This window comes from Rhizopus microsporus (genome assembly GCF_002708625.1).
Source record: "Rhizopus microsporus ATCC 52813 unplaced genomic scaffold scaffold_4, whole genome shotgun sequence".
In the NCBI taxonomy this organism is placed as follows: domain Eukaryota; kingdom Fungi; phylum Mucoromycota; class Mucoromycetes; order Mucorales; family Rhizopodaceae; genus Rhizopus; species Rhizopus microsporus.
The window spans coordinates 1,061,502-1,086,519 of NW_019671919.1; the positions used below are offsets into that span (position 1 = coordinate 1,061,502).

Here is a 25,018-nt window from a genome sequence, read left to right on the forward strand (position 1 = left end):
AAAAAAAAGGAGAACTTACTCTTCTCAATGATTCAGTAATCTCTTTAGCGGCATCAAGGATATAGTCATCAGTCACTGGGAATCGTGTCTGATCAAATTCTGGTGGACTATCGCTGGCCGGAGAAAGTGCTAAAGCGTCGTAGTCTACCATGCTATTGTTAGTGATAAAAATTATATCTATCTATCTATCATTACGTATGCCACTGTAAACAATAAGCACTCTTTCATCATAGCTTCCTTCCCCTGAAAATGAATAAGTAGCTGTACAGTAAATTGAATAAAGTAATTTACCAAACTTGTCAATTCTGCCTGTCTGAACATCAATGCTGTCAATTTCTAAACAAACAAGAAAGTAAGTATTACATTAGATACAAAATCGATAAACACTTACCGACATTAAAGAAGGATGAGAATATAGACAGTTCTGTAAAAAGTTGAGTAATGCTACAATTGTATTCATGACAACAATTTACCTATTGCACCACCCCAAGAAGTAGGCTTCTGGATCCATTGAATATACTTTTCTAAAAGAGAAGAATTTTTAAAACGATTGCTTCATCAAAGAATATCATGCATGAGTAGCGGTTACCTCTTTCTTGACTAGAGTATTCATTATTTAATAATCAAATTCATATATTTGTGCATAGTAAACTTACCCCAACAGGACATCAGGATATGAGATAGGATCAGCTTTGATTCTTTCAACTATAACTAATTATCAGCAATTAGTATGCATCATCTCTTCTCTTTAAGGCATATCGATTAGTACCATGTCTTAATTCATTTGCTATGCTGGTGTCTCTGCTCAATACGTAGCCTAGAATAGTATATAAAAATGAATATAAGCAGCAGCCTCTTTTATTGTCACTGTACCAATGGATCTAAATAGACATGAATTATCATCCTCCATTGTCTATTTAAAGTAAGCTTTTTTGCTCTTGTTAGTGAGAAAATATTCATCTATTACCCTTAATGTCAAAAATCCATTAGGTGTCTGGACAACGCCTTCCTTGACAAGCTTGAGAGAAGACTCACTGCTTGTTGTTTCTACCTGTTGCACAGTACTTTCGGTTATCTTAACATTCAAGGTGTCACCATCCCTTAAACCACTACTCTGAATAACCAAGGTGTCATCCGTAATAGGCTTAGGTGGATATCCTCCAGAGACTGTGTAAATAAAGCAGAGTGTTCTTTAGCAAGATGCAATTATGCACGCGTGTGTAATCTCAATTTACTCTGAATGCCATAAGTAGAAGAGAGTTGTAAGGTCTGAAGGATTTGCTGCTTAAGTTCAGCTATAGTTTGTTCATTGGATACATTGTTAAGTGTAGCAATGCCATTAGCATGTCGTATTCGTAATCTCATAGTTTCAACCTGTTGTAACAACTCGTTTCATTTCTGTCTGATTTTCATTTCGATGACGGAAGCTGAAATTTAAAATACGCTCAGCTGCCAGCTTTTTTTCTTTTTTTCTTTTGAATTACTAACAAAAAACATGGAGAACATTGACAGTTTAATTCTCTCATTGACTAAAGAAGAAGAGGCGCTAAAAAGAGCAAATCAAGCTAATGCTTCTAACACGGCAAAGAAGCCAAAAAGGCAGTAAGCTTTGTAATTTCTTATCTTTTAATCAGTATTCTAATTCCCACCGTAGCACATCTGAAACTGACGAAGAAGCACCATATTCTGATGAAGAAGTAGGCATAGATGATGATGAAGATATGGAAGATATTGACGAGTATGGTCCTGATCTGTATAAAGATGAAGAAGATCGTAAAAGGTAGATATCGTCAACAATTTGCATATAGTTTTCTAATGTTCAAAAAGACTACAAGCACTTCCAGAAGTTGAGAGAGAACGTATTCTGGCTGAACGTTCAGAAGAAAGACAGAGAAACTTGGAAAGATTAGAAGTCAGAAAGTTACTTAAAGATGGACGAAGAGAGGATATTACTAGGCGTATGTATATGGTATCGTTATAAAACACACTTTGCTAAAACGTACATTATAGGTTCAGCAAGAGCTAAAGGCAGTAGTACGTCACAGGCACTTTCAGAGTTAGCAAGACGCAGAGAAGAGAAGAATAGAGTACGCAGTAAGCGTGGCCGTAATGAAGTATCTTCTACCTCAGACAGCAGAAAGAGACGAAAGCGATATGAAGACCAAAGCGACTATGAATATAGTGCAGATGAATCACCCGCATCAGAAGACGACGCAGAAGAAAAGGTAACTAACTTTGTGTGTATTCACTTGAATAAACCAACACAGCTTCTAGGCTAAAAAGAGAGTACCTCAGCTGGAAGAATTTCAATCTGCTTGCATATCAAGAAGCATGATTGAAAAGTGGTTATTTGCACCATTTTTTGAAAATTTAGTTCTTGGTATGATACCATTCAAAAGATGTATACTCTTTAGTAACCTCTTTCATGCTAGATGGCTTTGTTCGTATATACATTGGACAAGATCCACAAAAGAAAGTTCCTGTGTATAGACTTTGTCAAGTTATGGAGATTGTGCCATGGCATAAGATTTACACAATTGGTGAAAATACATCATGTAATCAAGCACTCAAGTTAAAGCATGGCAAAGCAGAAAAAATATTTACTATGGATATTATCTCAAATCAACCTATCACTCAGGTATTTATAACTGATGTAAAAAGAAAAAGAAAACATGTTTATAGTTTATCATTTATAGCACGAATACTCTCGCTTTATAGCCACATTAGAGCATGATAAAGTACGCGTTCCCTCTATGGATCACATCAAGCAAAAAGTAGAAGATATAAAAAATGCCAGAGAATATGTATTGAACGATAAAGAAGTAAATGAAATGATTGAAAGGAAACGAGCCGTGAAGGGTTCATCCATGAATGCTGTTATGGAAAAAGCACAACTTATGGCACGTCTTCAGCATGCGGAAAGCAATAATGATACTGAACAAGTAATGAAGCTGACAAAGGAACTAAAGGAGTTGGAAGAAAGAACCTTTAGTGCTGAAGCACAAAAACAAAGCGTGTGGGCTGATATCAATAGTAGAAATAGAGAAAAAGATAGAATAGAAGCACATCAAGCAGAATTACGCGAAAAGGAAGCTAGGCGAAAAGCATTATTAGAAAGTGTAATGGCCCAAAAAGCAGCAGCAGTTGCAGCAGCAGCAACAACAACAGCAACAGGAGTGTAAGTAAATCGCTATGATAGAATAAATGCATGTGACTCATTTTATAAATAGGGCAAGTGATTCATCAATTATGGTAAAGGATACAAGCAATAAGCCACTTGCAAAGATCGTGGCCTTAAGTCAAGGTACCTTTGATGTAGAAAAGTTGTCTGGTTATCAAACGCCCTATGTGAGGCTAGTTAATAAGGTTGCACAGGAAATTAAAATTGAACTTTTTGAGTAATTTGAAAAATAAACACTTCAAATTCAGACGACAGCTGAAAAAAACAATCAGTGTGTGGGGGCATTGCTGCAACATCCACTGAATCTTAGGACTTATCTATCAAATGCGCATCGTTTTATATTAACATGAATTCATATCTGATGTGTTTGATATAAACCATTATAATCTATATCTTACTGTAGCGCATACATTCTACTTTATATTGCATCTGAAAAGATGGACTTATGTTAATAACTATAGTAGCTACTAGTATAAAATTGATAAATAATCACATAGACAACATTAATCATGCTGACAATATTGATATTCCCTATAAAGCTCACGCGTCTTATTTTAATAATATTCATCTTTTCTTTTCAGCAAAGATTTTAAATTCTCAAGATGTCGACTTGTTAGCCTTATTTCAAATATAAAGCTGAATACAATACTTTCTCAATTATATTTATCGACCAAAAGAGGAGTATCTTTTTAACTCACACTACAAATTAGCCTCTGTATGTGATAAGGATATTTTGTCAGCCATTTGGAAATCAGATTTCTTAGGGTACACCATACTCTCGACTCTTCAAAATTTGAATAATAGATTATTACTTTCTTTGGTAATAGTATTTCTTATAGAAACCTTTATTCGAATATGCTCTTTAATATCGATACCTTTGCATACATATAAGCTAGAGTAATCGTTACCGAAAAATAGTACAAGCTTAATTTAGATAGTGGAAAGCAATTTTCTTAAGACACCACACTCACATATTCAAACTGACGTCTAAGGAATATTTACCAAATGTGGTAGTGGCGTCCCAGAGACTTCATGCAAATGTAAATCATAAGATTCGGTTTAAAGAATAAACACGTACTTATTTTAACCTATACTAATTATTTGGTCCTCATTTGGAGGAGCATTTTTATCTATCCTCTTTTTGGGGATTGACCGCAGTGATTCCAGTATTTTCTGTACTCTTTTTTCTGCATTTGTACTCTTCTTTTTCCTGCATTCTGAAATTAGTATTCTTATGGGACGCCACTACCAAATGTAGTAAATAGTTCTGAGACTCTTATGGACTACCGCTACCATATTTAGCAGGTCTTTCTTTGATTTTTATGGGACACCACTACCATATTTGGTAAGTATTCCTTAGACGTCAGTTTGAATATGTGAATGTGGTGTCTCTTAAGAAAACCGCTAGTTAAGTGCTGATTATTCTATTTTAATTCTGCCAACTTCATCCAACAGTAGGTCTGGAACCGAAACGTCGACGCAGAATTGAACATTTGATTGATTCTTGGAGATTGTGTAAATAGTAACTGTAATATTAGATCAAGGAATGCTCTATTTAGTATGATACTTTAACCAGCACTATCGTGCCACTTGTTTGGCTCTTTGCACTTGTAAATATTTTGTTCTATCCTGATTTGAAAAAAAAAATACTAACGTCATCATTATCTTATCCAATCAGAATTTCTAGGGTGATTTAAGTGAGTGCAGAATCTAGCCATCTGATTGAATATATTTTAATGTCAGCCCTATTTTGGTTTTCGCGTGTTGTGTGATTGTTCAACAGGAACAAAACTACTTCTCTTTTTTTTCTTTTCTCTTTCTTTACACTTCTTTTTCCTTATTCTCTTTTTATTTTGCTTCTTCAAAATCTCCAAAGTGCTCTATCTATATTTTATATTTTTCATTTAGTTTAATTCCACCTCGCAGTAAGTGTGATTTACAAATAATTTGAACAGTAACTAATGATTAAATTAGATGAGCGTTTATCAAGATTTCAAAATCTCTTCACACAATAGTGTCATAAAAGGTGCAAGCGCCAAGAACAGCAACGGCCATCCGTGGAGAGATTGGCAAGTGTCTCTGGTTGCTGTGGATAACGGTAAGGAAGTAAAGGGCAAGGCTTCTCTTATCCTGGATCACGTTGAGTATATCTTGCATCCAACGTTTGAAAACCCAAGAAGAGGTAAATTTCTTTTTATTATTTCAAATCAATCATACTTACTTCTTATTAGTTAAGACGAAGGAGCCCTATCTCTTGCAGGAGCAAGGATGGGGTGAATTTGACTTGCGTGCTTTATTACACTTTACCAACAACTTGGCCGCCCCTAAAATCATCGTATTTGATTTGAACTTTACTCAACCAAATTATTCTATTATTGAGAGAGTTGAATTCTCTAACGCCTCTCCTGAACTTGTTCAGCTGTTGTCTTTGAAGCCTGATTCTTTCCATGGTCTTCCTCCATCTTCTGCTGCTCCTCCTCCTTGGTCTGGTCATCGTCCTAGCGCTTCAGCCTCTTCTTCAAGACACGCGTCTTCTTCTGCTGCAAAGTCCTCTTCTGCTAACATTAGATCTGATTCACCTGGTAAGTCTTCAGCTTCATCCAGAGTCTCTAGTGAATCTCAAAGACGTTCCTCTTCTTCTAAATCTGCTCCTCTTCAAGACAAGAAGCCTTCTGACCAAAAGGTCCCTTCAAAGAGAATAACTTCTCCTTCCGAACTCCTTCGTTCTTCTTCTGGTTCTGGCAAGGTCAAAAAGAAGCAGTCTGCTCCGCGCTACAGCCCTATGGACAGTGTGAAGCACAAGCCTTCACGAGCTGATAGTCCTACAAGCATACCTAGTGACCTCACTCCAAGCAAGGCCACTAGTTCCTCCACTAAAAGCTCATCTCCTCTTAGGCCAGTCCCTGATGACATCATTCGCTCATCTTCTGGTTCTGGAAAAGCTAAAAGAAAACAGTCTTCCGTTCGCTATCCAACAACTGATCCCCTTAGACGAAAGACACATCGTCCTGATAGCCCTGGTACAGATTCTTATAATGATATCATTCCTCGCAAGCCTTCTGCTTCCCGCTCTGACTCCGCTTCTCGTAAGGCTTCCAGCTCTTATGATAATGTTTCTCGCAAGTCTTCTGCTTACTCTGATTCTACTCCCCACAAGCCATCTACTTCCCATTCTGACTCTGCTTCTCATAAGGCTTCCAATTCTTATGATACTGCTCCTCGCAAGTCCTCTTCTTCCTATTCTGATTCTGCTCCTCATAAAACTTCTAGCTCCTATGATACTGTTCCTCGCAAATCTTCTGCCCCTCACTCTGATTCGGCTCCTTCTAAAGCTTCCAGCTCCTCTGATGCTGCCTCTCGCAAGCCATCCGCTTCTGCTCATGATACCATTTCACGTACACCCTCTTCCAACCAAGATACCATTCGCCGCAAGCCATCTGCTTCCAATTCCAATACTGATACCACTTACCGCAAATCTTCTTCCTCTAATGACAATACTGCTTCTCCTGCTGACGTGACGCGTTCCTCGTCTACGTCAGATAAGGTTAAAAGGAAGCCATCCACTACAAGATATCCGAGCACAAACCCACTACAACGCAAGCCATCACGTCCTATTAACTCTGATTCATCATCTGATGAGCTTGGACACATCAAGAAATCTGCATCTTCATCCAAATCAAATCGTAACCCTAAAGCAAGTTCTTCTATATCCAAACCAAGCATGTCAACAAGCAAGGGACATAACGAGGCCACCCTTCCACTTAATGAAATACGCCAAGGCTCTTCAAGCTCGTCTTCTATAAAACATTCACGCTCCTCTGCAACTGATGACCAAAAGACCATGCCTGCTACCAATACATCACAGACCACTCTGGCAAATGAAGATATTAATGTTGAACGTATCATGGATTACTTCTATAGCCCTGAAAGCGTTGGAAACATCCATCTTGTTCACAATAATGAAGTTGATGAACTAACACGATCTGCCTGGGACATCCCAAACGTAAGCATATAACATTTTCTCTAATCTATTGGCTAATATGTCTTATTTAGATAATCATATCAAGACTTGCTTGTAGGTTGTCTTTACTGCAAGGTGAACATAGGAATCGAATGCAAGAAATCATCATAGCAAATGAAACAAACACTATGGAATTCACTGTGGAGAATGGTATATGTTTTATTAATGTTAATATCTAGTAACTAATCATGCTCTATTTAGGCGTTGTCAACTTCAACCTGTATTCATTCAGCTCGAAGCTCATCCAAGCACTTTGGGACTTTACAGAGGGTATATCTTATACTCATGAAGCAGAACGTAGGCAGCATAGATATGCTAGCTCTATTTCTAGCGCTTCTACAGGTAATGTTTGTCCCTCCACCTGCCATTAGTAGCGATCATTCACTGTAAAATAGATACCTCGGCACCTGAATTTCATCCTAGTAATTTTCATCTAAGCGACTTAGACTTAACAAGCGATGATGAAAATACTTAGGATGACATAACCAAAAGTGCTAGAGGTATCTATTCTTTATGTACTTAAATAAAATTTGTAAACTTCCAAAGAAACTAATATCCTTGCTATCTCTAAAGTGTTTTGTCCTTTACGTGTCTTTGAATAAAATGTCCTACACTAAAAACACTCCCCCTGCGTCATCCTCTATGACTAAATGCGCGGTGTGTTTTCTTAAAAATAATCTTTATGATGAGAAGATCAGCCACCCCTTGGTAGACGTCGTTGAATAGGAAATGACATACTACTTGATAAAGTACAACCGTTTTTATCATGTTGAAGAATAGATTAATAAATTTTTGTTCTTTTTTTTTTTGATTGGTTAAATACCCTCTTTCTGCTTAACAAACTTTATCAGTCAGCGTATTCTATTGTCATGTTGCCCTTATTATTCTGCTTATTCAACATAAACAATAAACCTTCAGACGCTTGGGTAATGATGAATATATATGTATTCATCAAATAGGTGCATGACCACCCCTTAAAACGTATACTAGTCAAAAGGAGGTTTCTCAATAGACATATGTATTTGATGATCCTTTCTGGTTTCTTTTGCTTCTTTATATTATACTCAAATGGATGTCCATATATTCAAGGTCTTTCTCTTTATGCTTTTGCTTCACTTTATTCAACCTGTAAGGCTCACAGGGATAGTTCAAAACGCATATATTATAGAGTTTGATCAAAATACGAACAACTCAATTCATCAATCCATCAATGACGAATTACGTTTTTACAAGAACCAATACGAAGTACGCCAAGTGTACAAGTCTTTCATATTTAAAGGAATGTCCATACAGATTAAATCTATTTCTCACGAAAAGCTGTCGTCATCAAGTGAAGGAGGAACTAGCCATCCTATCATACGCCACTTGAGCAAGCATCCTGCTGTTGTTAGTATAAGCTCAGTATCCAAGCTTGTACAACCTCAATGGTTCAATGGTTCACCGAATTACACATTCCCTTATTCGAACAGCGTCTCTCAGGCCTATGATGTGCATCGACAGTTAAAGATTACCGGAGAAGGTATTCTAGTCGGGATAATAGATTCAGGTTCGTTTAAGACAGGGTTTATCACTTTATTCTCTCTAAACGTTATATTCTTAAAGGTATCGATTACACTCACCTAGCACTAGGTGGTGGACTTGGCAAAGACTATAAAGTTAGGTATGGGCGCAACCTGGTCTCTGCAAAAAGAGATGAAAAATTGGGCATCAAGCCTCGCGGGGAATTTGATCCATATGATCCTTGTACAGGACGCAACACAGGTTTGAATTAGCTGTCAAATTATATGATATAAGTGTGATAATATCAATGATCTTTAGGCCACGGAACTCATATTGCTGGTATCATTGCTGGTTATGATATATCAAAGGTGCCCAATCCATTTAATATACGTTTGTGTGTGTATCTTAATACAAAAAGATAGAACTTTATAGGAATTGCTCCTAATGCAACACTAGCTGTCTGGAGAATTTTCGGTTGCGACCAGAGAGCACACGATGATACTGTGATTAAAGCACTCGAAATGGCTTATGAAGCTGGTAAATAACAAAACGTTGCATATTCTATTGTTTGTAACATTACCTTTATAGGATGTCAAGTAATTAACCTTAGCCTTGGCTCAGAGAATGGCTGGATAGAGAGCCCCTTGGCAGCTGCGGTAGAGCGAATATCCAAAGCAGGCATCATAGGTAATCAAAGGACGCTTTAATTATGAAATTACAATCAAGTGACATCCATTAGTTGCTAGTGTCGCAGGAAATCAAGGTATGGATGGCCCATTTTCTATAAGTTCTCCTGGAATAGCAGAAAGTGCTGTTTCTGTTGCTTCTATCAATAGCCCATACTACCCAGCCAAAGTATTTGAATTCAGCACGTTTCCTGGAGAATACTTTTGTAAGTTCATTAGCTTATTTACAATGTATGATTACACAGACAGTTTTATTAATATTATACAGCTTATCTGCCTTCAACCTCTACACAGTCATTTCCCAATGGCGAACTGGCATATGTTATAGTAAACGGTAGCTTTCCGTACGCTTGCAATAACGACATGCAATTCCTTACACAGTTTTCCACTGTTGGCAAAATACTACTTGTGAAGCGAGGCCACTGTAAATTTAACGAAAAATTGAAAAATGCAAAATTACTAGGTGTAAAAGGTGTTTTATTTTATGACCCTGATACATCATCTCACGATGTGGCTAGGGCAAAAACACATAATGGAATGCTTCCTTGTGCAGGGATTGAGTACGCAACAGGCAACAGATTAGTTACTTATATGATGCAACATAAAGATGTAATAATCAAGTTGAAAACTGCAGAGGAAGAGCATATCATCGATGGAGGTCCAGGTCTACGTATATCTGATTTTTCAAGCATTGGTCCATCTTATGAATTACATATGAAGCCCATAATTACAGCAATTGGAGGCAATGTCTATTCGACTGTACCTTATCGTGTAAACAATGGGTGGTCCGTAAAATCAGGTACGTCAATGGCCTCTCCGCAAGTAGCTGGTACACTAGCGCTGATGCTGGAATATTATCAAAAAACAAAAAGAAGTGTTACCGGTACCTTTCTTATTGAGCAACTTCAGAACCATGCAAGGATCTTGAAAAAGGAATCAGGAATACCTTACCATCCTTTAATACAAGGATCAGGGCTTATACAAGGTAAGATACCAAATGTGCTTACAAATAGACTAACTATATCTGTTATATACAAAGTTTTTGATGCAATAAGAGAAAAGGTGCATGTTTCTCCCGCACATATTAGTTTTAATGATACAGCATCTTTCTCAGTCTACAAGAAAATTACGCTTACTATAAGTAATGAGAATGGTTACCCATTACATGTTTTATTCGAGAATATTCAGTCAGGCTCAATTCAAATGCTTCCTGCTAATACCGCAGACTACCAGCTAAACAAGGCACAGATTGATGATGGGTACTTTCATGTTGATCTTCAATTTACACCTTCATCCACAGCAGTTATTCCTGCACTAGCTTCAGTTAAAATAGATGTAACAGTACTTATAAATAATCACATGATGGTATATTATCCCTTCCCAATGTATGGTGGATTTATCGTAGTTAAAGATGCCTTGTCAAAACGAGCACTATCAAGTGTTCCTTACTTTGGAGTCATTGGAAGCATGAAGGACGTACCCATTTTTGATAAAGGATATCCTTATATGGCATCCGAGAAAAATATAACAGAAAAAGCAAGCTTTCCTTATCTGTTCACATTAACAAGATCCAAGTCAAGGCCAACCATGGTCATTCGCACAATGACAGGAACAGCAAGGATAGAGATTAGACTGCTGGATAAATATGGGAATCCGATCGGCGTAATTCATAATGGTGTGCATACGTATAAAGCCAGAAATGGGCTCGCAAACAAACGATATACAAAGTACAAATGGACTGGGGATTATAAAGCAATATGCAACACTGGAAAATATGTGAGAAAATACAAGTGTGACGATACTCATGAGATCCGTGCTAAAGAGGGCTCATATTATTTACTTTTGCGCGCCCTTAAGCACTTTGGCGATCCTGATAACAAAGACGACTGGAAAGAATGGAAGTCAGGGGAAATTATAGTGCAAGTCGAATAAATTAGATTCATCACCTAGCCCTGTATAAAACTACTTGTGGGGTTTAACCTTCGTCATGAAAATAAAAAGAAGCACTAGTCGTTTTAATTCCAACGGACAATAATACTTTACTTTCATTTTTTTTATGCATATAATGCTCTCACTGACCTTCTTGGTTTAATATTTACCATCTTTCTTCTTTATACCTCATTTTTATATATATGAGATTGTCGCTTTTGATTAGCGTATGCTTGATAGCATTCGCTGTACCGTCCTCTGCAGTGCAGCAAGACAAGTATGTGTATAGAAACAGGCTACTGTCTATCATCGCAGACCCGAAATTTAAGCCCGGTGCTTTGGGAAACGCGATTCCAGGAAGATACATCATTGAATTTGAAGAAGACTATCATGGATCATCCATGGAATTCATCAGTAGAGTAGAAAACGACATTCTTTTGGCCGAGCCACACCTAGGGCCACATATAAAAATGAGTGTTGCTCATGATTACAGCACCTCCTCAGCCATTTTCCGAGGAGTCTCTATATGTCTTCAAGGCTATAGTCAATTGTTGCATAAAAGAGACAGCACCAATGAGACTATTGATGACGCTGAAAGAGCAGAGCATATCATTCTACGTAAAATATTACAGCAGCACCACGTTAAAAGTGTTTATCCTGTTACTGAAATACCTCGACCCTCTGTAAAAGTGCATCCATACGAAAGCGTGCTGAATGCAAATGAAGCTTCTCCAGCACCAAGAATAAAGATATCAGATCCCAATATACACTTGCCATTCACGCACGCAATGGCCCAAGTAGATGATCTCCGTCAAAATTCAAAAATTTTAGGGAAAGGAGTGATAGTAGGAATTATTGATTCAGGTAATACCAATATACGTTTTATATTCTAATTGCCAACGATATTGATGATCAACAGGAATTGATTACCGTCACCCCGCTCTTGGTGGGGGATTTGGGCCAGGCTATCTTGTACAATATGGCTATGATCTGGTTGGAGACAATTATGATTCAAGTGACCCATTTTCAAGAGTTCAAGGCGAGACTCCTTTAGATACGTGCACAAGTGGCAGTGGTACGTGACTTTGGTAGAATGTATTTAGAGCTTATATATATTGATTTCACTAGGCCATGGAACGCATGTTGCAGGCATTATTGCAGCTCAGGACAGCGTATTTGTGAGTATAGATACAACTGGCTAAATACACACCTGCTTATACTGGATAGAATTTCACAGGTATAGCTCCAGAGGTGACTTTAGGCGCTTGGAGAATTTTTGGTTGTACTGGCTCCACATCAAACGATATGGTTATCAAGGCACTTATTGATGCATACGAAGCAGGCATGTTGTGTTATTGTGCACTAACTAGGTTATTAACCATTATCCTTATTAGGCTGTGATGTCATTAATCTCAGCTTAGGGTCACCTAGTAACTGGGGCGACGATCCTACATCCATCGTTGCGAACAGAGTATCCGAAAGTGGATCTTTAGGTACATTAATTTACAGAATTTTAAGGTAATTTTCTTATTAATTGATTCTGTGATCAGTCATTGCTGCAGGAGGAAATGAGGGATCAGAAGGTGCATTTTATATGTCAGCCCCAGGAACAGGTGGTAGCACTGTATCAGTTGCTTCTATAGATAATACTTATGGCCTTGCACCTGCATTTGAAATAGTGAATGGAGAGAGTTATGGTAACTAGAACGAAAGAAAAAGATGCGTTTTTACTGTCAGTATTTTCACACTGTTTCAATTAGCCTATAATTTAGCTACGAATACAAATGAATTTATAGATGGAACACTGGTTGCATATAGTTCAAACAACACCTTGAACGATGCTTGTCAAGGCACCGTTCCTGATCAAAATATCAAGGACCAAATTACTCTAATTCAAAGAGGAAATTGCTCATTTAATGAAAAAGTTATAACAGCCCAGGAATTAGGAGCAGCTGGTGTCGTTATTTACAATAACGAGCCAGGAGCAGTATTACGACCACAAACAGATCAAGCGAAAATTCCAGTCATATCTATTTCGCTTGAAGATGGAGAGACGATTAAGAAAAAGTTATATGAAAGTGGAAACATCGGTTTAACATCCAAAGGCATAATGATGGCCAAAAAGATTTCCACTGGTAATCAGCTTTCTACATTCTCAAGTATTGGTCCATTGTACGATGTCAGTCTTAAGCCCGATATCGCGGCACCAGGCGCTTATGTATTCTCTACTTTGCCGTTAGCGAATGGTGGTTACGGTGTGTTATCAGGCACTTCCATGGCATCCCCTTTTGCTGCTGGCGCTTTTGCATTATACATTCAAGCCCATGGAAGAAATCAATCTCATGCTTATATAAAGGAGCATTTTCAAAATTACGCAAAGCCAGCTACACAAGATTCTATATATGTTAATCCAGTGCGTCAAGGCGCGGGTTTGGTACAAGGTAAACTCTTTATAAAGAAAAAAAAAGCAAATGACTTACATAAGCATACCGGTACTTGTAGTTGTTGATGCCATTAATCAACCTGTTCATGTATCTCCTGGTCATTTAAGTTTTAATGATACCACCAATATCAAGCCTCAGGTTCTCACTATATCCAACCCTAGTGACAAGACAGTCATTTTCGATATTGCTCAAAACGGCACTTCAAGTCTAGCTCCCTTTCTTACATGGAATCAACTTTATTACCCAGTTTCTCCTACAAAAGTTGCCCTTGAGCCTGTTACAGCTAATTTAAATTTCACAAGAAAGAGTATAGAACTTGGACCAGGACAATCGGCGGATATCACAGTCCAGGTGTCTGAAATTTTAGGAGAGATTCCGGATGAACCATTTCCTATTTATGGAGGCTATATACAGTTTATCCCAAGAAATGACGATACGCGGAAACCAATACATATCCCGTATATAGGTATTCAAGGTGCCTTGAATCAGATTCCAATTTTTGCTAGAGACTTCCCTCAGATCCTCGCCAGAAACAATGCAAAACTTTCTCAGAAGATGGGTGATGAAAACATAACGGATTCGCTTGTTATCGATAGAAACAACACACAGTTCTCGAGTGTTACAGTGTTATACCGCTTACTTACCGGCACAGCACGCCTTGTAACTGAAGTTTTGGATAAAGATTTACAACTTGTAGGAACAGCAGCTGATGACGAGTTTATACCACGAAACACTTTGAACAACTTTATTTATGCTGGCAGTTGGAACGCTACTATTATTCCTTTAGGAAGTAGCAGTATTGATAGTCTACAGCCTGTTGAGAATGGAACGTATTATCTACGATGGAAAGCCCTCAAATTACTTTCTGATCCTAATGATGAAAACAGTTGGGAAACCCGCTTGTCGTCTCCTATCATAGTACAATAAAAAACGCAGTCAGAGATATATTCTTTTTCAGTATCAAAGTTGTGTTTACCCAGAAAATCAACTTGAGATTGTGCCTTTCTTTTTTTCATATAAATATGAGCAGACATTTTTTAAAGACGAACAGACGCGTACCTTTATCGAACATACTTGCCTTGAGTCTTTGGACTATACAAGTGATAAGGAACAGTTAAGTGCACACACTGATGGCTTGTGTGCATTTATAGTATGAGCAACTGTGTGTGTCGTATTTACCTTGTAAATGCTTAGTTATATGAACAATACGAAGAAACTGGCTACAAAATATGTAGTTATCATAGTGAATCTTTCTGAATTATCATTATTCGTGATTAATGCACGTATTAGTCCTGTTATCAGATAAATTGACACTGTTTGTAACAGTAGTCTCCCTCTTTCTTTCGTATTAAATCATAGAGACTCATTATCATGCATCTGTATTCCTTCTTTATTAATATCACGACTATATCGCACGTCAGCTTCTTGTTACGAGCCTTTCTCTCTTTTTATACAGCAACCCTAAAGTTGATGACTTTGCCAACAGATCAGCTATCAGTTACCAAAGTGACTGTCCAACGAAAATCTCAACATGGTAAAGATTACTTTTGGGAGTTAACTCACCTCTATTCAGTAGTATATCGGATATGTTTAGAGAGAGAGAGAGGAGAAAGTAAAAAAACGAAAAAGAGCTTGATATTTACGATATAGCTTCATAAAATCATGTTGTAAATGAAGCCAACGCTAATAAGAAATGATGTACTTTATGAATAGAAACAAGCTTTTAATGATAATGGGAAATGCGATATACATAATTAGTGTAGACTTCATCATTGAACATCATTTATGCAATATTGGAGCTAGTGCTGTTAGAATAGAGTGTTATTTTCCTATTAAAGCGAAAGACCTCTTGGATATCATAGCAATAGATATGGTAACGTTCATGAAATTGCGTTTGTCTTTCTTCTTCCATAGCTTCTTCATAAGTGAGCACATTATATCTCCTATTTTTGTGTATTTTGATGTATACATATTCTTTATGAGTCTTTACGACTACCAACCATGGATTTCCTGAGAAATCCCAAGGTAGTATGGCCAAGTTGAGTCTTTGCAACCTCAGGTCTTGCATGTCGATAACCCCCTCATTACCATAGACTATAATAGGACCCATGCCTAACTCGAGTACTTTTAGTTTAGGGCAAATACGTCTCAATGTTGGAAAAAAGCTGGCATCAACGAAAACACTAGAAAGTGACAATGTTTGCAGCGAATTGTAGTAGTAGTTTTGAAAAGATCGTAACTTGTAAAAAAAATTTAGCTCCTGAATCTGGGTGGGTGAACCATCATTCCTGAACGGAGTTAGGGTAGCTCGACGGCGTTGGAACGTCAGTTTATGGAGATAACGAGGGATGGCTCCTCCAGACAGAGCATCTTGATCGATCAAATAAGAAAATGGCGCCCAAGTGAAAAGCATACAGTATAACTTTTTGTCCACATAGATATGTATACCTGGTTCATAATCTACTTTAGTGACTTCCATTGAGTTAAATGTTCTTGGCTGTAGCTTAAATGCTTCAATTGTACATTTGGCAAGCATGCGAGTGAACTCCATTTGAGTGTTACCATCGAATGGTCTACGACAGTCCTTTAGAGTCATTTTAAAAGAAAAACGGCGCTTATATGGCGTCATAAGAGTATTCACCAGACGAGTATAGTTTTCTTCAAACGATGAAGAATTCGTTTGATGAATATTAAGAATCACCGTTGAAAGATTTATAAATCGAGTTGAAATATAGTCGACCATCGGCCTGGTCATACTGGAGAACGTGATCTTCATTTCTAAGTTGGTTAAGGAAGGATATATATTTTGATTTGTTATCAGACAGGAAGCGTCTTCTATAGTAGTTTGTATACACAAATGAGTCAATTTGGGACATGCGTCAAATATAAACATGAATTCCCGCAGAGATTGGATGACGCTACTTTGATGTATAAAGGTTTGAAGTGATGGAAACGATGCCAAGAATTGCAAGTCTTTTACGTCTGATGGAGCGTGTATGGAGACTATAGAATCTTTATACTTCAAGTATACGTCAATAGAGGGATTATTGGAATCATTAGCAACGATGTGACGGAGACTCCATTTGATATCATCATCAATATCAAGTAAGTGCTTTGATATACATATTAGATATAGCCAAGAACTAACATTGATCGATTCAACATTAGGACAATAAGTGACTAGTTGTTTAAATTCTTCAAGCGACATACTCCGTTCCATTCTAACATACATTTCCTTGACGCATTCTCCAAGTGATATTAATCTAGTAGACTTATTCATCGCTCTAAGCTTTAAGAACTTTGTTAGATTGCGTGAAATAACCACCCTTTTGAACAAGCGTCTTGTGGCTACAGAATGCCATTTTGAACAAGCACGTCGACATCTATGTAAATCTTCTTGGCTCGTGAGATATAGAAAGATGATTTCCAGAATGTGATGAGGAAAATGCTGAATGTCGACCATTTCTAAAACGTAGTAAAAAAAGTACACCTTTTTAAATTGTTTTATTAACTGCGCTGTATATAGTTGAAAGATGTGCAAAAACGAAGTTACACAAACTTCCTTTTCTTTTTAATGGTGAGAACAAATTCATATTGCACGAAAAATAATTCGTCCTGGTGGAAAAATCAATTCACCTGATGGCAAGAACCTTTGGATATATAAAAAGAGCCATTAAACGGCATCTCCTGAACACATTTATGGCAAGCGTCGCCCCGATCTTCAGTAAAAATCAAAAGCTCATTTTGACAGTGAATTTTCAGGATCTATTGCTTTTTACCAGAGATCGGGGCGACACATGCCATAAATGGAAATGAGGAGGACTCTTTTTTTACTTCTATATGATGCAATGAAAGAAATTAGCATCTGATTATCTAGACTACACGTTGATGTGTTTGATGAGATAACCATTATAATAACTCGAGTATAATCTTACAGTAGAGCATACATTCTACTTTACATTTCCCTATCGCATCTGATAAGAATAACTTATAACAACTGTAGTAGCTACTAGTATAACAGTAATAATATAAATAGCAGTCATAGATTCTCTATCCAAGTAAACTCTCACTCAAACTTGATCTAATATTATTCAGCTCTTCTTAATAAAGAATCTAATTCGCAAGTCATCGACTTAACTGCCTTTTTACAATAACACTAAAGCTGAATACAACAGAATCAATTGACATAACATCAGAATTGTGCTCAGGCTCATTAGATTCTGATTAATCATCGGAAGGAACGTAATCTGGGCCGCCGGAATTGTTATCCTCCTCAGGGATAACTGCAGTAATGATAGTGGTAGATGCCTTTGATCTAGTTCGTATAATATTTTTCCGGATGTTGGCTGTCATCTTAGAAGATTTAATGTCAGAGTGGTGCACAGACTTAGATACAGCAGATACAATGAGAGTTGGTGATGAGAGGCTCTGAGCGGGTGAAGAGCCTAAATTCAATGATGAAGACGACGTGGGTACGGTAGGCAAAAGATCGTCGTAGCGGGCGCGTTTCTCGCCCACAGTGGCCGTGTTACGTTTGGGACACTCCTTAATCAAATAGTCTGGATCCCCACAGCTATAACAAGTCTTAATACGCTGCTGAGAGAGGCGAGGACAGTTGCCTTTCGTGTGGCCAAGCTTATGGCAGTAAAAACAATGAGGTGCCATATCTCTCCATGAAGCGCAAATAAGTCATTGGTTCGTTAAATCAATATCATAACTGAGAGGGAGGACAGTGCGATCCTCAGGTGCGGTATCGATAAGGGCATACCCTTTACGACTAACCGGATCGCGATATAAACCAACATGGAGAACTATGCCGTAGTTATTTCTTTTATGTCTCATTCTTTTGCTTCTTGTGGGCTCTCTTTTATCATTATTTGTTGCCTGAAATTATCATTTTTTTATCAGTGGATAAAGTGCAAATTCTAACATGTAATAAAGCTTCACATTTAACCTACAGATTTCACCGTAGTGGCCTACACTTTATTCAGAGGCGCTTGCAAATTTATTCTGGTTTTTGGCCCCTTCTTTCACCTTTAATCTCAGAGGTGTGTGTCCAATTAAATCCCTTGCTTAGAAAAGAGAGGGAAAGCAAAAAGGAGGTTTCTTCTTTTTCAACATTTTGCATGCCACATTTTCTGTTTGCCTTTTGCTTGTCAACATTACTTGTAGTATATACCCAAAAGAAAAAGTCACTCTCTAAGGATGGTGCAGTCGGCGCATTCATTTTGGGAATGGCAACCTTTTCTTCATCTTTTAATGTCTTTACTGTCGTATTGCTTGCTTTCTTTCTGTCAAGCTCAAAGTTGACAAAATTCAAAGCAGAACGAAAACGCGCACTAGAAGCTGACTACGAAGCAGCTAGTGAACGTAATTTGATACAGGTTATCTGTAACGGCCTCTTGGGAGGAATAGCAGTCAGCTTATTTCAAGTCTTGGTGGAACAACACAATGGATTAGCTTGTTACGATCAGGCACCATGGAGTACGATTCTGCTGTGGGCATATATAGGGTAATAAATCCATCAGGTTCTTAGACACACTTTATTCACTCTATTAGAAAAGACACTATGGTTGTTGTGCAGGTGATACGGTAAAGTGAGACTATGCGTAAAAACGAGACATTGAACTAAGTTTTTGCAAGTGGGCAAGTGAGCTTGGTATTCTGAATAAAGAGTGGCCTATACTGATCACAAGACTCAAAAAAGTGCCTCCAGGAACAAATGGTGGAGTGTCGGGACTAGGTTTGGCAGCATCGCTTGCTGGTGGAGGATTTATTGGCTTAATGGCCGCCTTGACTTTATGGTTTGATCAGCCCTGTCATGGTTTTGCTTGGGAGATTGTACTCGTAGGGTTATTGTCGGGTATTGGAGGATCCTTGGTAAGGCAAGCCTTTCTTTAAAAGTGATTATTCACTCACTCCATCTTTATAAATAATGATTAGATTGACTCCATTTTGGGAGCAACAGTACAACAAAGCTTATACTCAGAGGATAAAAAGATGATTGTGCCCGAGAAGCGTTCAAAAGATGAGAAAGTAAAAGTAATTAGCGGCGTTCCTTTGCTTGATAATCATCAAGTCAACTTTGCATCATCGCTTCTCACGACATCCCTGTGTGTAGTGGCAGCTTGGTACCTTTATTGACCAGCTTAATACAATAAACCCTTGTTTTTTCTCTCTCAGTATTCAGTTTTTTCTCCTTTATTCATTTGATTCGGTATTGCCACCAACATTTTGCTCTTTTAACAAGCTATTGATTTGATCAGGTTTATAAAGTTCATAATGAACCTTGTCATTTTTAAGTTGAATCGTAGCAAATTCCACTATAATAGACATTAGCTATTATCCCTTTTCTTTTATCTTTTCACTTACGCTTTTCACTTGTTAATGTAGTACTATCCATTGTTTTGCTCAAGACCTTGATAGCTAGTGCCTTTGCTTCTTCTAATGTCATATCATCCTTGTGATCCTGCTTTAAGATACTTTGTGCTGTAGCATTGTTCGCACCGATACAAGTTGCTTTCCAGCCACCATAGTTACCAGAAGGGTCAGAATGATAAAGCTGGAAGCCATGATGTTCATCATAACCAGCAAAGATAAATGAAACACCAAATGGACGCAGACCACCATATTGGGTATAACCTTGCTTTAGATCACATACATTTTGAACTAATTGTTCAACTGGGATTTCTTCGTTATAAGCAAACAAATAGCGTTGTGCACTAGCTCTTGTCCAGTTGATCAAAATGTTGGCATCAGCTGTAATACCTGCAACACCACAAATGATGTTGCTATAAAAATAAAATTAGCAAAACACTTTACATCAAGAAAGTATTGACAGCCCTTACTCGTTTAATTTATAGATTTTCTCTGAAGATATGTCATTTTCCAAGAGTTTAGAAGTAACTTTTTTTTCAGCTGCAATAACAATACCGTCCTTGGCGAGAATACCAAGTGCGATACCGGCTTGAGAAATAGCCTCCATGGCATATTCAACCTGATATAAACGACCTATAATAATCATGGTTGATGAACATCATTGGGACATTGCTTTTTCCCTCTTTATTTACCTTCAGGCGAAAAGATGGTAGTTCTTGAATCGTATCTTCTAGCCATTACTGATTAATTTGTATGAAAAAGAAAAGAAATTATGCCGAGAAACAAGGTGTGTATGCCCGCGTTGCGCGTTCAAGAGTCAACGTACGTAAGCTGTGACGCGGCTCTTGGATTTTATCCCAGATGAGTGGCCTGAAATTTCCTTTTTTAGACAGTGCTTTCGAATGACAGAAGTACACAATAAAAGATTCAATTACGAGAATAAAGCTCATGTTCTCTTATACAAATAGCTTGTTTTCAAAAAGTCAATTTGAAAAAAAGATAAATTATTAACCCTTTCCGTTCTGATAGAGCATTAAGAGATAGAGAGAGTGAGACAGAGAAAGTCTCTATATCTCAGTACAACCCTGTATTTTTTTTCTTTCCTTTCCTAGTTAAAAAGTCATCCTGAGAAATCAGTGATGTCAATCTCTTTCTTTCTACTACTTTTATGCTTCATCACAGTATCTTTCACATTACCCATTACACCAGTAATCATAGAAGATACTCAATATAGATTGCCAGCACTTATAAATCAACCAGGTGTGAAACTTCTAGGAGAAGCCTGCTATGAGAGTTTATTAGAACGATTTGAAATTACAAATATCAGCTGCTTAAAATTAGCAATCTCAAAAGCATTAGGGCTTGGTATTGTCGTAGGAGGTGCTATTGTAAAAATTCCCCAAATCATTACCATCCTAAGAGGTCGTTCAGCACAGGGTTTATCACTTGCTTCTTTTGTAATGGAGACCAGTGCTTATGAAATTGTTTTAATCTACAACACACGACTGCATAATCCATTCAGCACCTATGGAGAAGTACTGTTTATGACAGCTCAAAATATTTTGATATCTTTACTTATTCCATATTATCAATCCCGCAATTATACCTATATGACGGGTCTATTATGCTATTTCCTAGCTGGATTTGCTTTTCTTGAAGTGATACCTGCTTGGTTAATGTCTTTGTTATATGCTTTACAGATACCCATTGGTTTAGCGAGCAAGATACCACAAATAAGAGCAAACTATTTAAATCAATCGACTGGTCAGCTCTCTGTTTTTGCTGTACTCAATTATTTTGCGGGTACGACTGCTAGAGCCTTTACAACTTGGACAGAACTTGATGATCCCATTATGCTTGGAGGCAATTTATTGGCAAGCGTACTTAATGGAGTATTGGTAATTCAATTAATCATGTATTGGAAGAAGCCACCGGTGCCAAAGGTTGACTGAGAAGGGGGAAAAAGAGAGAAAGAGAAACCAAATTAAGTCGTACATCCTTTACGTGCATGCTCTTTAAAAATGGGCTATCCTTGCCGTTGACGTATAATCATTTCAAAATGATATCACTGGATCCAAAAAATGAAGCTTTTGCGCTCACTTGGATCATGTAAATAAAGAGTATGTTTATAAAAACACAATGTATCAGAATTTTTTTTCGATGTACAAAAAGTTTGTGAAAAAGGTGTAAGCATCATCAAATGGGTACGTATCTGTGGCAAACTTTTACTCGGAATTTTCTTTTCTTCTTGCTGAGGCCTAAAAATCCCATACATAACCTAATGTATACTACAGGCCAGGCTAGGGTATACAGATAGGTGATACTGCAAAGTGGGTCTGATTAACTTTGTTGTATTGTGTGCTTGGACTGCTTTTGGTCACATGTAAATCAAAAGGTGACAGTATATTATTTTGCAAAAAGAAAAGACGAGATGTTTTTCTCGAAGCAGTTACAATCTCTCTTGTTTGGTATTCTTTATCAAGTCTATGAAACAAACTTAATTCCTTCGATAGTGGTGTGTGGGAATGGAATCTTTATCTTTTGAGGACTTGAGAAAAACTAGTCAATAGATAATTTTAAACATAATGAAATATTCATTTAAAAATGAATGGCTACTTTGAAGGCGAGAAAAGATATTCGTTCCATTTCCCATTATATTTGATATTTTTTTAAGGAGGAGGGGAGAATCAAGCGCCACAAACCCACGACGTATATCTCATTGTGGAGGAAGAAGACTCCGACGAGGGTGTTGTCTGTGATGAGGCGAGAGATGAAGGGCTATACACTCTTTCCGGAAAGTAAATTAGCTTGTGATCGAATATAAATGCACCTAATGGTGAGAACAAAATTCATGTTGTATAAAATGTAAATTCGTCGTCGCCAAGAATATTTTCGTAGTACCAGCCTTGACACCCATAGATATACTGTATTTCCAAATTTAGATGTCGTATTGAAACCGTTGCAATGTTATCTAAATAATAACAAATACAAAAAGAATATGGCTCGCTATCCCATTTGACAGTATTATTAATAGGTGGGATACCTTGGAGTTGAAATTAATTTAATATTAGAAATAGCCTTCATTAGTCTCCTTGTAAAAGTTTAAATTCTTTATTCGTTTTTCCATGAAATCAAAACATGTAGTCATACTTGGCAATGCATATCCTTGAATGGTCGCGAAGCAGATTGCTTCTATTTGGCATGATTTCTTTGCCCTAGGTACTCGAATCCTGAAACCTGCTTGAAAGAAAAACATATAAAAACCCATTTTAATTGAGTCCTTTTTTTGCTTCTTTACAGCAGTTATCAAATGTCCCTCTGAGTGTTCAAAGATTTACCAATCAAAGCTACTACAAATGCATCTTTCAAATCTATTTTGCGCATGTAATCGTTCTTGTCTAACAACTCCCGTAAGGCTGATACACCTTCCATTTTGAAGTGATTGCATTAAATGCGCTGGTTCAAGCTCGTGCAATCCAATATCGGCCTGCGTTTGTTTGGTTCTTTCACTGTAAAGAATTCCGACAGGTAGCTCTTGCACTGAGACGGAGAGCGCTCGATTATGCCGGAATTCAGAAATTTCTTCACTGCTTCGTCCACTGCTACTTGCTCCTCTTCCGTGAACTTCCTCGAAATATATTTCCATGGTCGAGGTTTGTGGTTCCACTGTAGTTGATATCCTTGTGTTACTACCGACACAGGCTCTGAATGAAATATTGTCCGTTTCCATTACTCTAAGAAACATTGGATACGACCCCCTGGTAAGATGCCACCGCTTGGTATGGTGTAATGCGCCGTTGTCGAGGGGAAAGACGTCGGCGTTGATGGCGGCCTTATTGGGATTGACTGGAGCTTTGGGCCTCTGTGTGTAGCTGGCCCTTGCTGCGTCCAAAAAAAGACTTGTGGTAGGTTCCACGACCCCTGGTGTATCTCTGTTGACGTCCAAATCCTCTGTTACTGTGATTGAATGATTGCTGTTATCATCCCACTGCATTTCTAAGGATGGACTGTTCGTATCTTGCTTGAAAGATTCTTTCAATTTCTTCCTTGCCCACAGCCAAGGCCTTGTCCTTAGGTCCTTCTTTCAAGTGTTTGACGCTGTCGGGGAGCCTGAGCGCCTTGATCGCCATTGTCCTAACTTCATTTTTGGTGGCCTTACTCGTGGCGTATGGGTAAACCGCGAGCTGTCGGATGCCTTCCATGATGTGAAAGAATTGTTCTTCATTTTCTCCTGATCCAGGAATTGTTGTCATTCTTCGTAAAGGCTTGTTGCTGCCCTTCCCGCGATGATGAGTCGACCAGCTCCCTTGTATACTGCGTTTGTGCTTTGGAGGGCATCCACAGTTTTCCTTTTAAGTTCTCTGTGGAACTCTTTGTTGAAGATCTCACTGTTGGTCCATTCACTACCTCCGTACTTTGAAAAGTTCTTAACAAATTATTTGATGTTATTCTGTAAATTGATGGACGAGCTGTTTTCCAGTTCTTTCAAGATTTCATTTGGAAGGTTTGTGGAGCCTTCACTTGATCTGTCAAGGTTGAGTTTTCTTGACATTTCCCCAATGATTTGTTCGACTTGTTCTCTTGTAAACAATTGTTCAGATTGATCATTGGACATATTATTACCAAGGTGCGCGGCGCGAAAAAGATCTAAAGAAATAGGAACCGAAAGAATTTTTTTTTATTATATATTATCTGAAAATAAAGCGTGGCACGAAAGAGCCTTTACCACCTCATCGGAACCTGGAACGAAGACAACAATGATTGGGATAAGTATGACTTCCAATCGACACTGGTTAAATGCTCTCACACAAGATAAAAATAAAGAGCACATTTCTTTAGCCTAGTTTATTCTTGGTTTATAACATTAGCAAGGAACATA

General features: G+C 37.8%; 11 protein-coding genes across 11 annotated transcripts; 6 read left to right on the plus strand and 5 right to left on the minus strand.

Annotated features, from left to right (window-relative positions):
* On the minus strand, positions 1–1,365 carry RHIMIDRAFT_304353 (OTU-domain-containing protein; the record flags this gene model as incomplete). Its single annotated transcript, XM_023614445.1, has 9 exons — positions 1–243; positions 292–336; positions 392–424; positions 474–553; positions 657–711; positions 770–817; positions 874–913; positions 968–1,167; positions 1,236–1,365. The coding sequence occupies 9 exons, from the start codon at positions 1,363–1,365 to the stop codon at positions 182–184; spliced, it is 693 nt and encodes a 230-aa protein (XP_023468572.1). The 3' UTR covers positions 1–181.
* A 42-nt stretch (positions 1,366–1,407) lies between these two features.
* Positions 1,408–3,654, plus strand: RHIMIDRAFT_276504 (plus-3-domain-containing protein). The gene is made up of 8 exons (XM_023612628.1): positions 1,408–1,602; positions 1,655–1,780; positions 1,828–1,958; positions 2,011–2,225; positions 2,275–2,380; positions 2,433–2,638; positions 2,697–3,178; positions 3,231–3,654. Exons 1-8 carry the CDS (start codon positions 1,496–1,498, stop codon positions 3,400–3,402), a joined length of 1,545 nt encoding a protein of 514 aa, XP_023468573.1. The 5' UTR covers positions 1,408–1,495; the 3' UTR covers positions 3,403–3,654.
* Positions 3,655–5,007: 1,353 nt separating this feature from the next.
* Positions 5,008–7,257, plus strand: RHIMIDRAFT_276509 (uncharacterized protein). The gene is made up of 2 exons (XM_023612629.1): positions 5,008–5,363; positions 5,413–7,257. Exons 1-2 carry the CDS (start codon positions 5,156–5,158, stop codon positions 7,194–7,196), a joined length of 1,992 nt encoding a protein of 663 aa, XP_023468574.1. The 5' UTR covers positions 5,008–5,155; the 3' UTR covers positions 7,197–7,257.
* Positions 7,258–8,276: 1,019 nt separating this feature from the next.
* Positions 8,277–11,418, plus strand: RHIMIDRAFT_276538 (subtilisin-like protein). Its single transcript, XM_023612630.1, has 9 exons — positions 8,277–8,447; positions 8,520–8,748; positions 8,805–8,963; positions 9,021–9,070; positions 9,125–9,239; positions 9,291–9,389; positions 9,442–9,594; positions 9,657–10,373; positions 10,428–11,418. Exons 1-9 carry the CDS (start codon positions 8,304–8,306, stop codon positions 11,318–11,320), a joined length of 2,559 nt encoding a protein of 852 aa, XP_023468575.1. The 5' UTR covers positions 8,277–8,303; the 3' UTR covers positions 11,321–11,418.
* A 43-nt stretch (positions 11,419–11,461) lies between these two features.
* On the plus strand, positions 11,462–14,699 carry RHIMIDRAFT_290495 (subtilisin-like protein). Its single transcript, XM_023613744.1, has 8 exons — positions 11,462–12,181; positions 12,237–12,392; positions 12,446–12,495; positions 12,545–12,668; positions 12,712–12,810; positions 12,868–13,014; positions 13,078–13,758; positions 13,820–14,699. The coding sequence occupies exons 1-8, from the start codon at positions 11,521–11,523 to the stop codon at positions 14,686–14,688; spliced, it is 2,787 nt and encodes a 928-aa protein (XP_023468576.1). The 5' UTR covers positions 11,462–11,520; the 3' UTR covers positions 14,689–14,699.
* Positions 14,700–15,474: 775 nt separating this feature from the next.
* RHIMIDRAFT_312062 (uncharacterized protein) lies at positions 15,475–17,294 on the minus strand. The gene has a single exon (XM_023614778.1). The coding sequence runs from the start codon at positions 17,222–17,224 to the stop codon at positions 15,545–15,547; it is 1,680 nt and encodes a 559-aa protein (XP_023468577.1). The 5' UTR covers positions 17,225–17,294; the 3' UTR covers positions 15,475–15,544.
* Positions 17,295–17,985: 691 nt separating this feature from the next.
* On the minus strand, positions 17,986–18,426 carry RHIMIDRAFT_235624 (uncharacterized protein; the record flags this gene model as incomplete). Its single annotated transcript, XM_023608386.1, has 1 exon — positions 17,986–18,426. One exon carries the CDS (start codon positions 18,424–18,426, stop codon positions 17,986–17,988), a length of 441 nt encoding a protein of 146 aa, XP_023468578.1.
* A 461-nt stretch (positions 18,427–18,887) lies between these two features.
* Positions 18,888–19,905, plus strand: RHIMIDRAFT_200120 (uncharacterized protein; the record flags this gene model as incomplete). The annotated part of the gene is made up of 4 exons (XM_023606432.1): positions 18,888–19,273; positions 19,326–19,353; positions 19,405–19,641; positions 19,705–19,905. The coding sequence occupies 4 exons, from the start codon at positions 18,888–18,890 to the stop codon at positions 19,903–19,905; spliced, it is 852 nt and encodes a 283-aa protein (XP_023468579.1).
* A 57-nt stretch (positions 19,906–19,962) lies between these two features.
* On the minus strand, positions 19,963–20,877 carry RHIMIDRAFT_199494 (proteasome component Y13; the record flags this gene model as incomplete). The annotated part of the gene is made up of 4 exons (XM_023606379.1): positions 19,963–20,084; positions 20,134–20,552; positions 20,610–20,772; positions 20,832–20,877. The coding sequence occupies 4 exons, from the start codon at positions 20,875–20,877 to the stop codon at positions 19,963–19,965; spliced, it is 750 nt and encodes a 249-aa protein (XP_023468580.1).
* A 238-nt stretch (positions 20,878–21,115) lies between these two features.
* Positions 21,116–22,480, plus strand: RHIMIDRAFT_276544 (mannose-P-dolichol utilization defect 1 protein). The gene has a single exon (XM_023612631.1). The coding sequence runs from the start codon at positions 21,279–21,281 to the stop codon at positions 22,089–22,091; it is 813 nt and encodes a 270-aa protein (XP_023468581.1). The 5' UTR covers positions 21,116–21,278; the 3' UTR covers positions 22,092–22,480.
* Positions 22,481–23,473: 993 nt separating this feature from the next.
* Positions 23,474–24,392, minus strand: RHIMIDRAFT_235628 (uncharacterized protein; the record flags this gene model as incomplete). The annotated part of the gene is made up of 2 exons (XM_023608387.1): positions 23,474–24,127; positions 24,195–24,392. 2 exons carry the CDS (start codon positions 24,390–24,392, stop codon positions 23,474–23,476), a joined length of 852 nt encoding a protein of 283 aa, XP_023468582.1.
* Between the last annotated feature and the right edge of the window lie 626 nt (positions 24,393–25,018).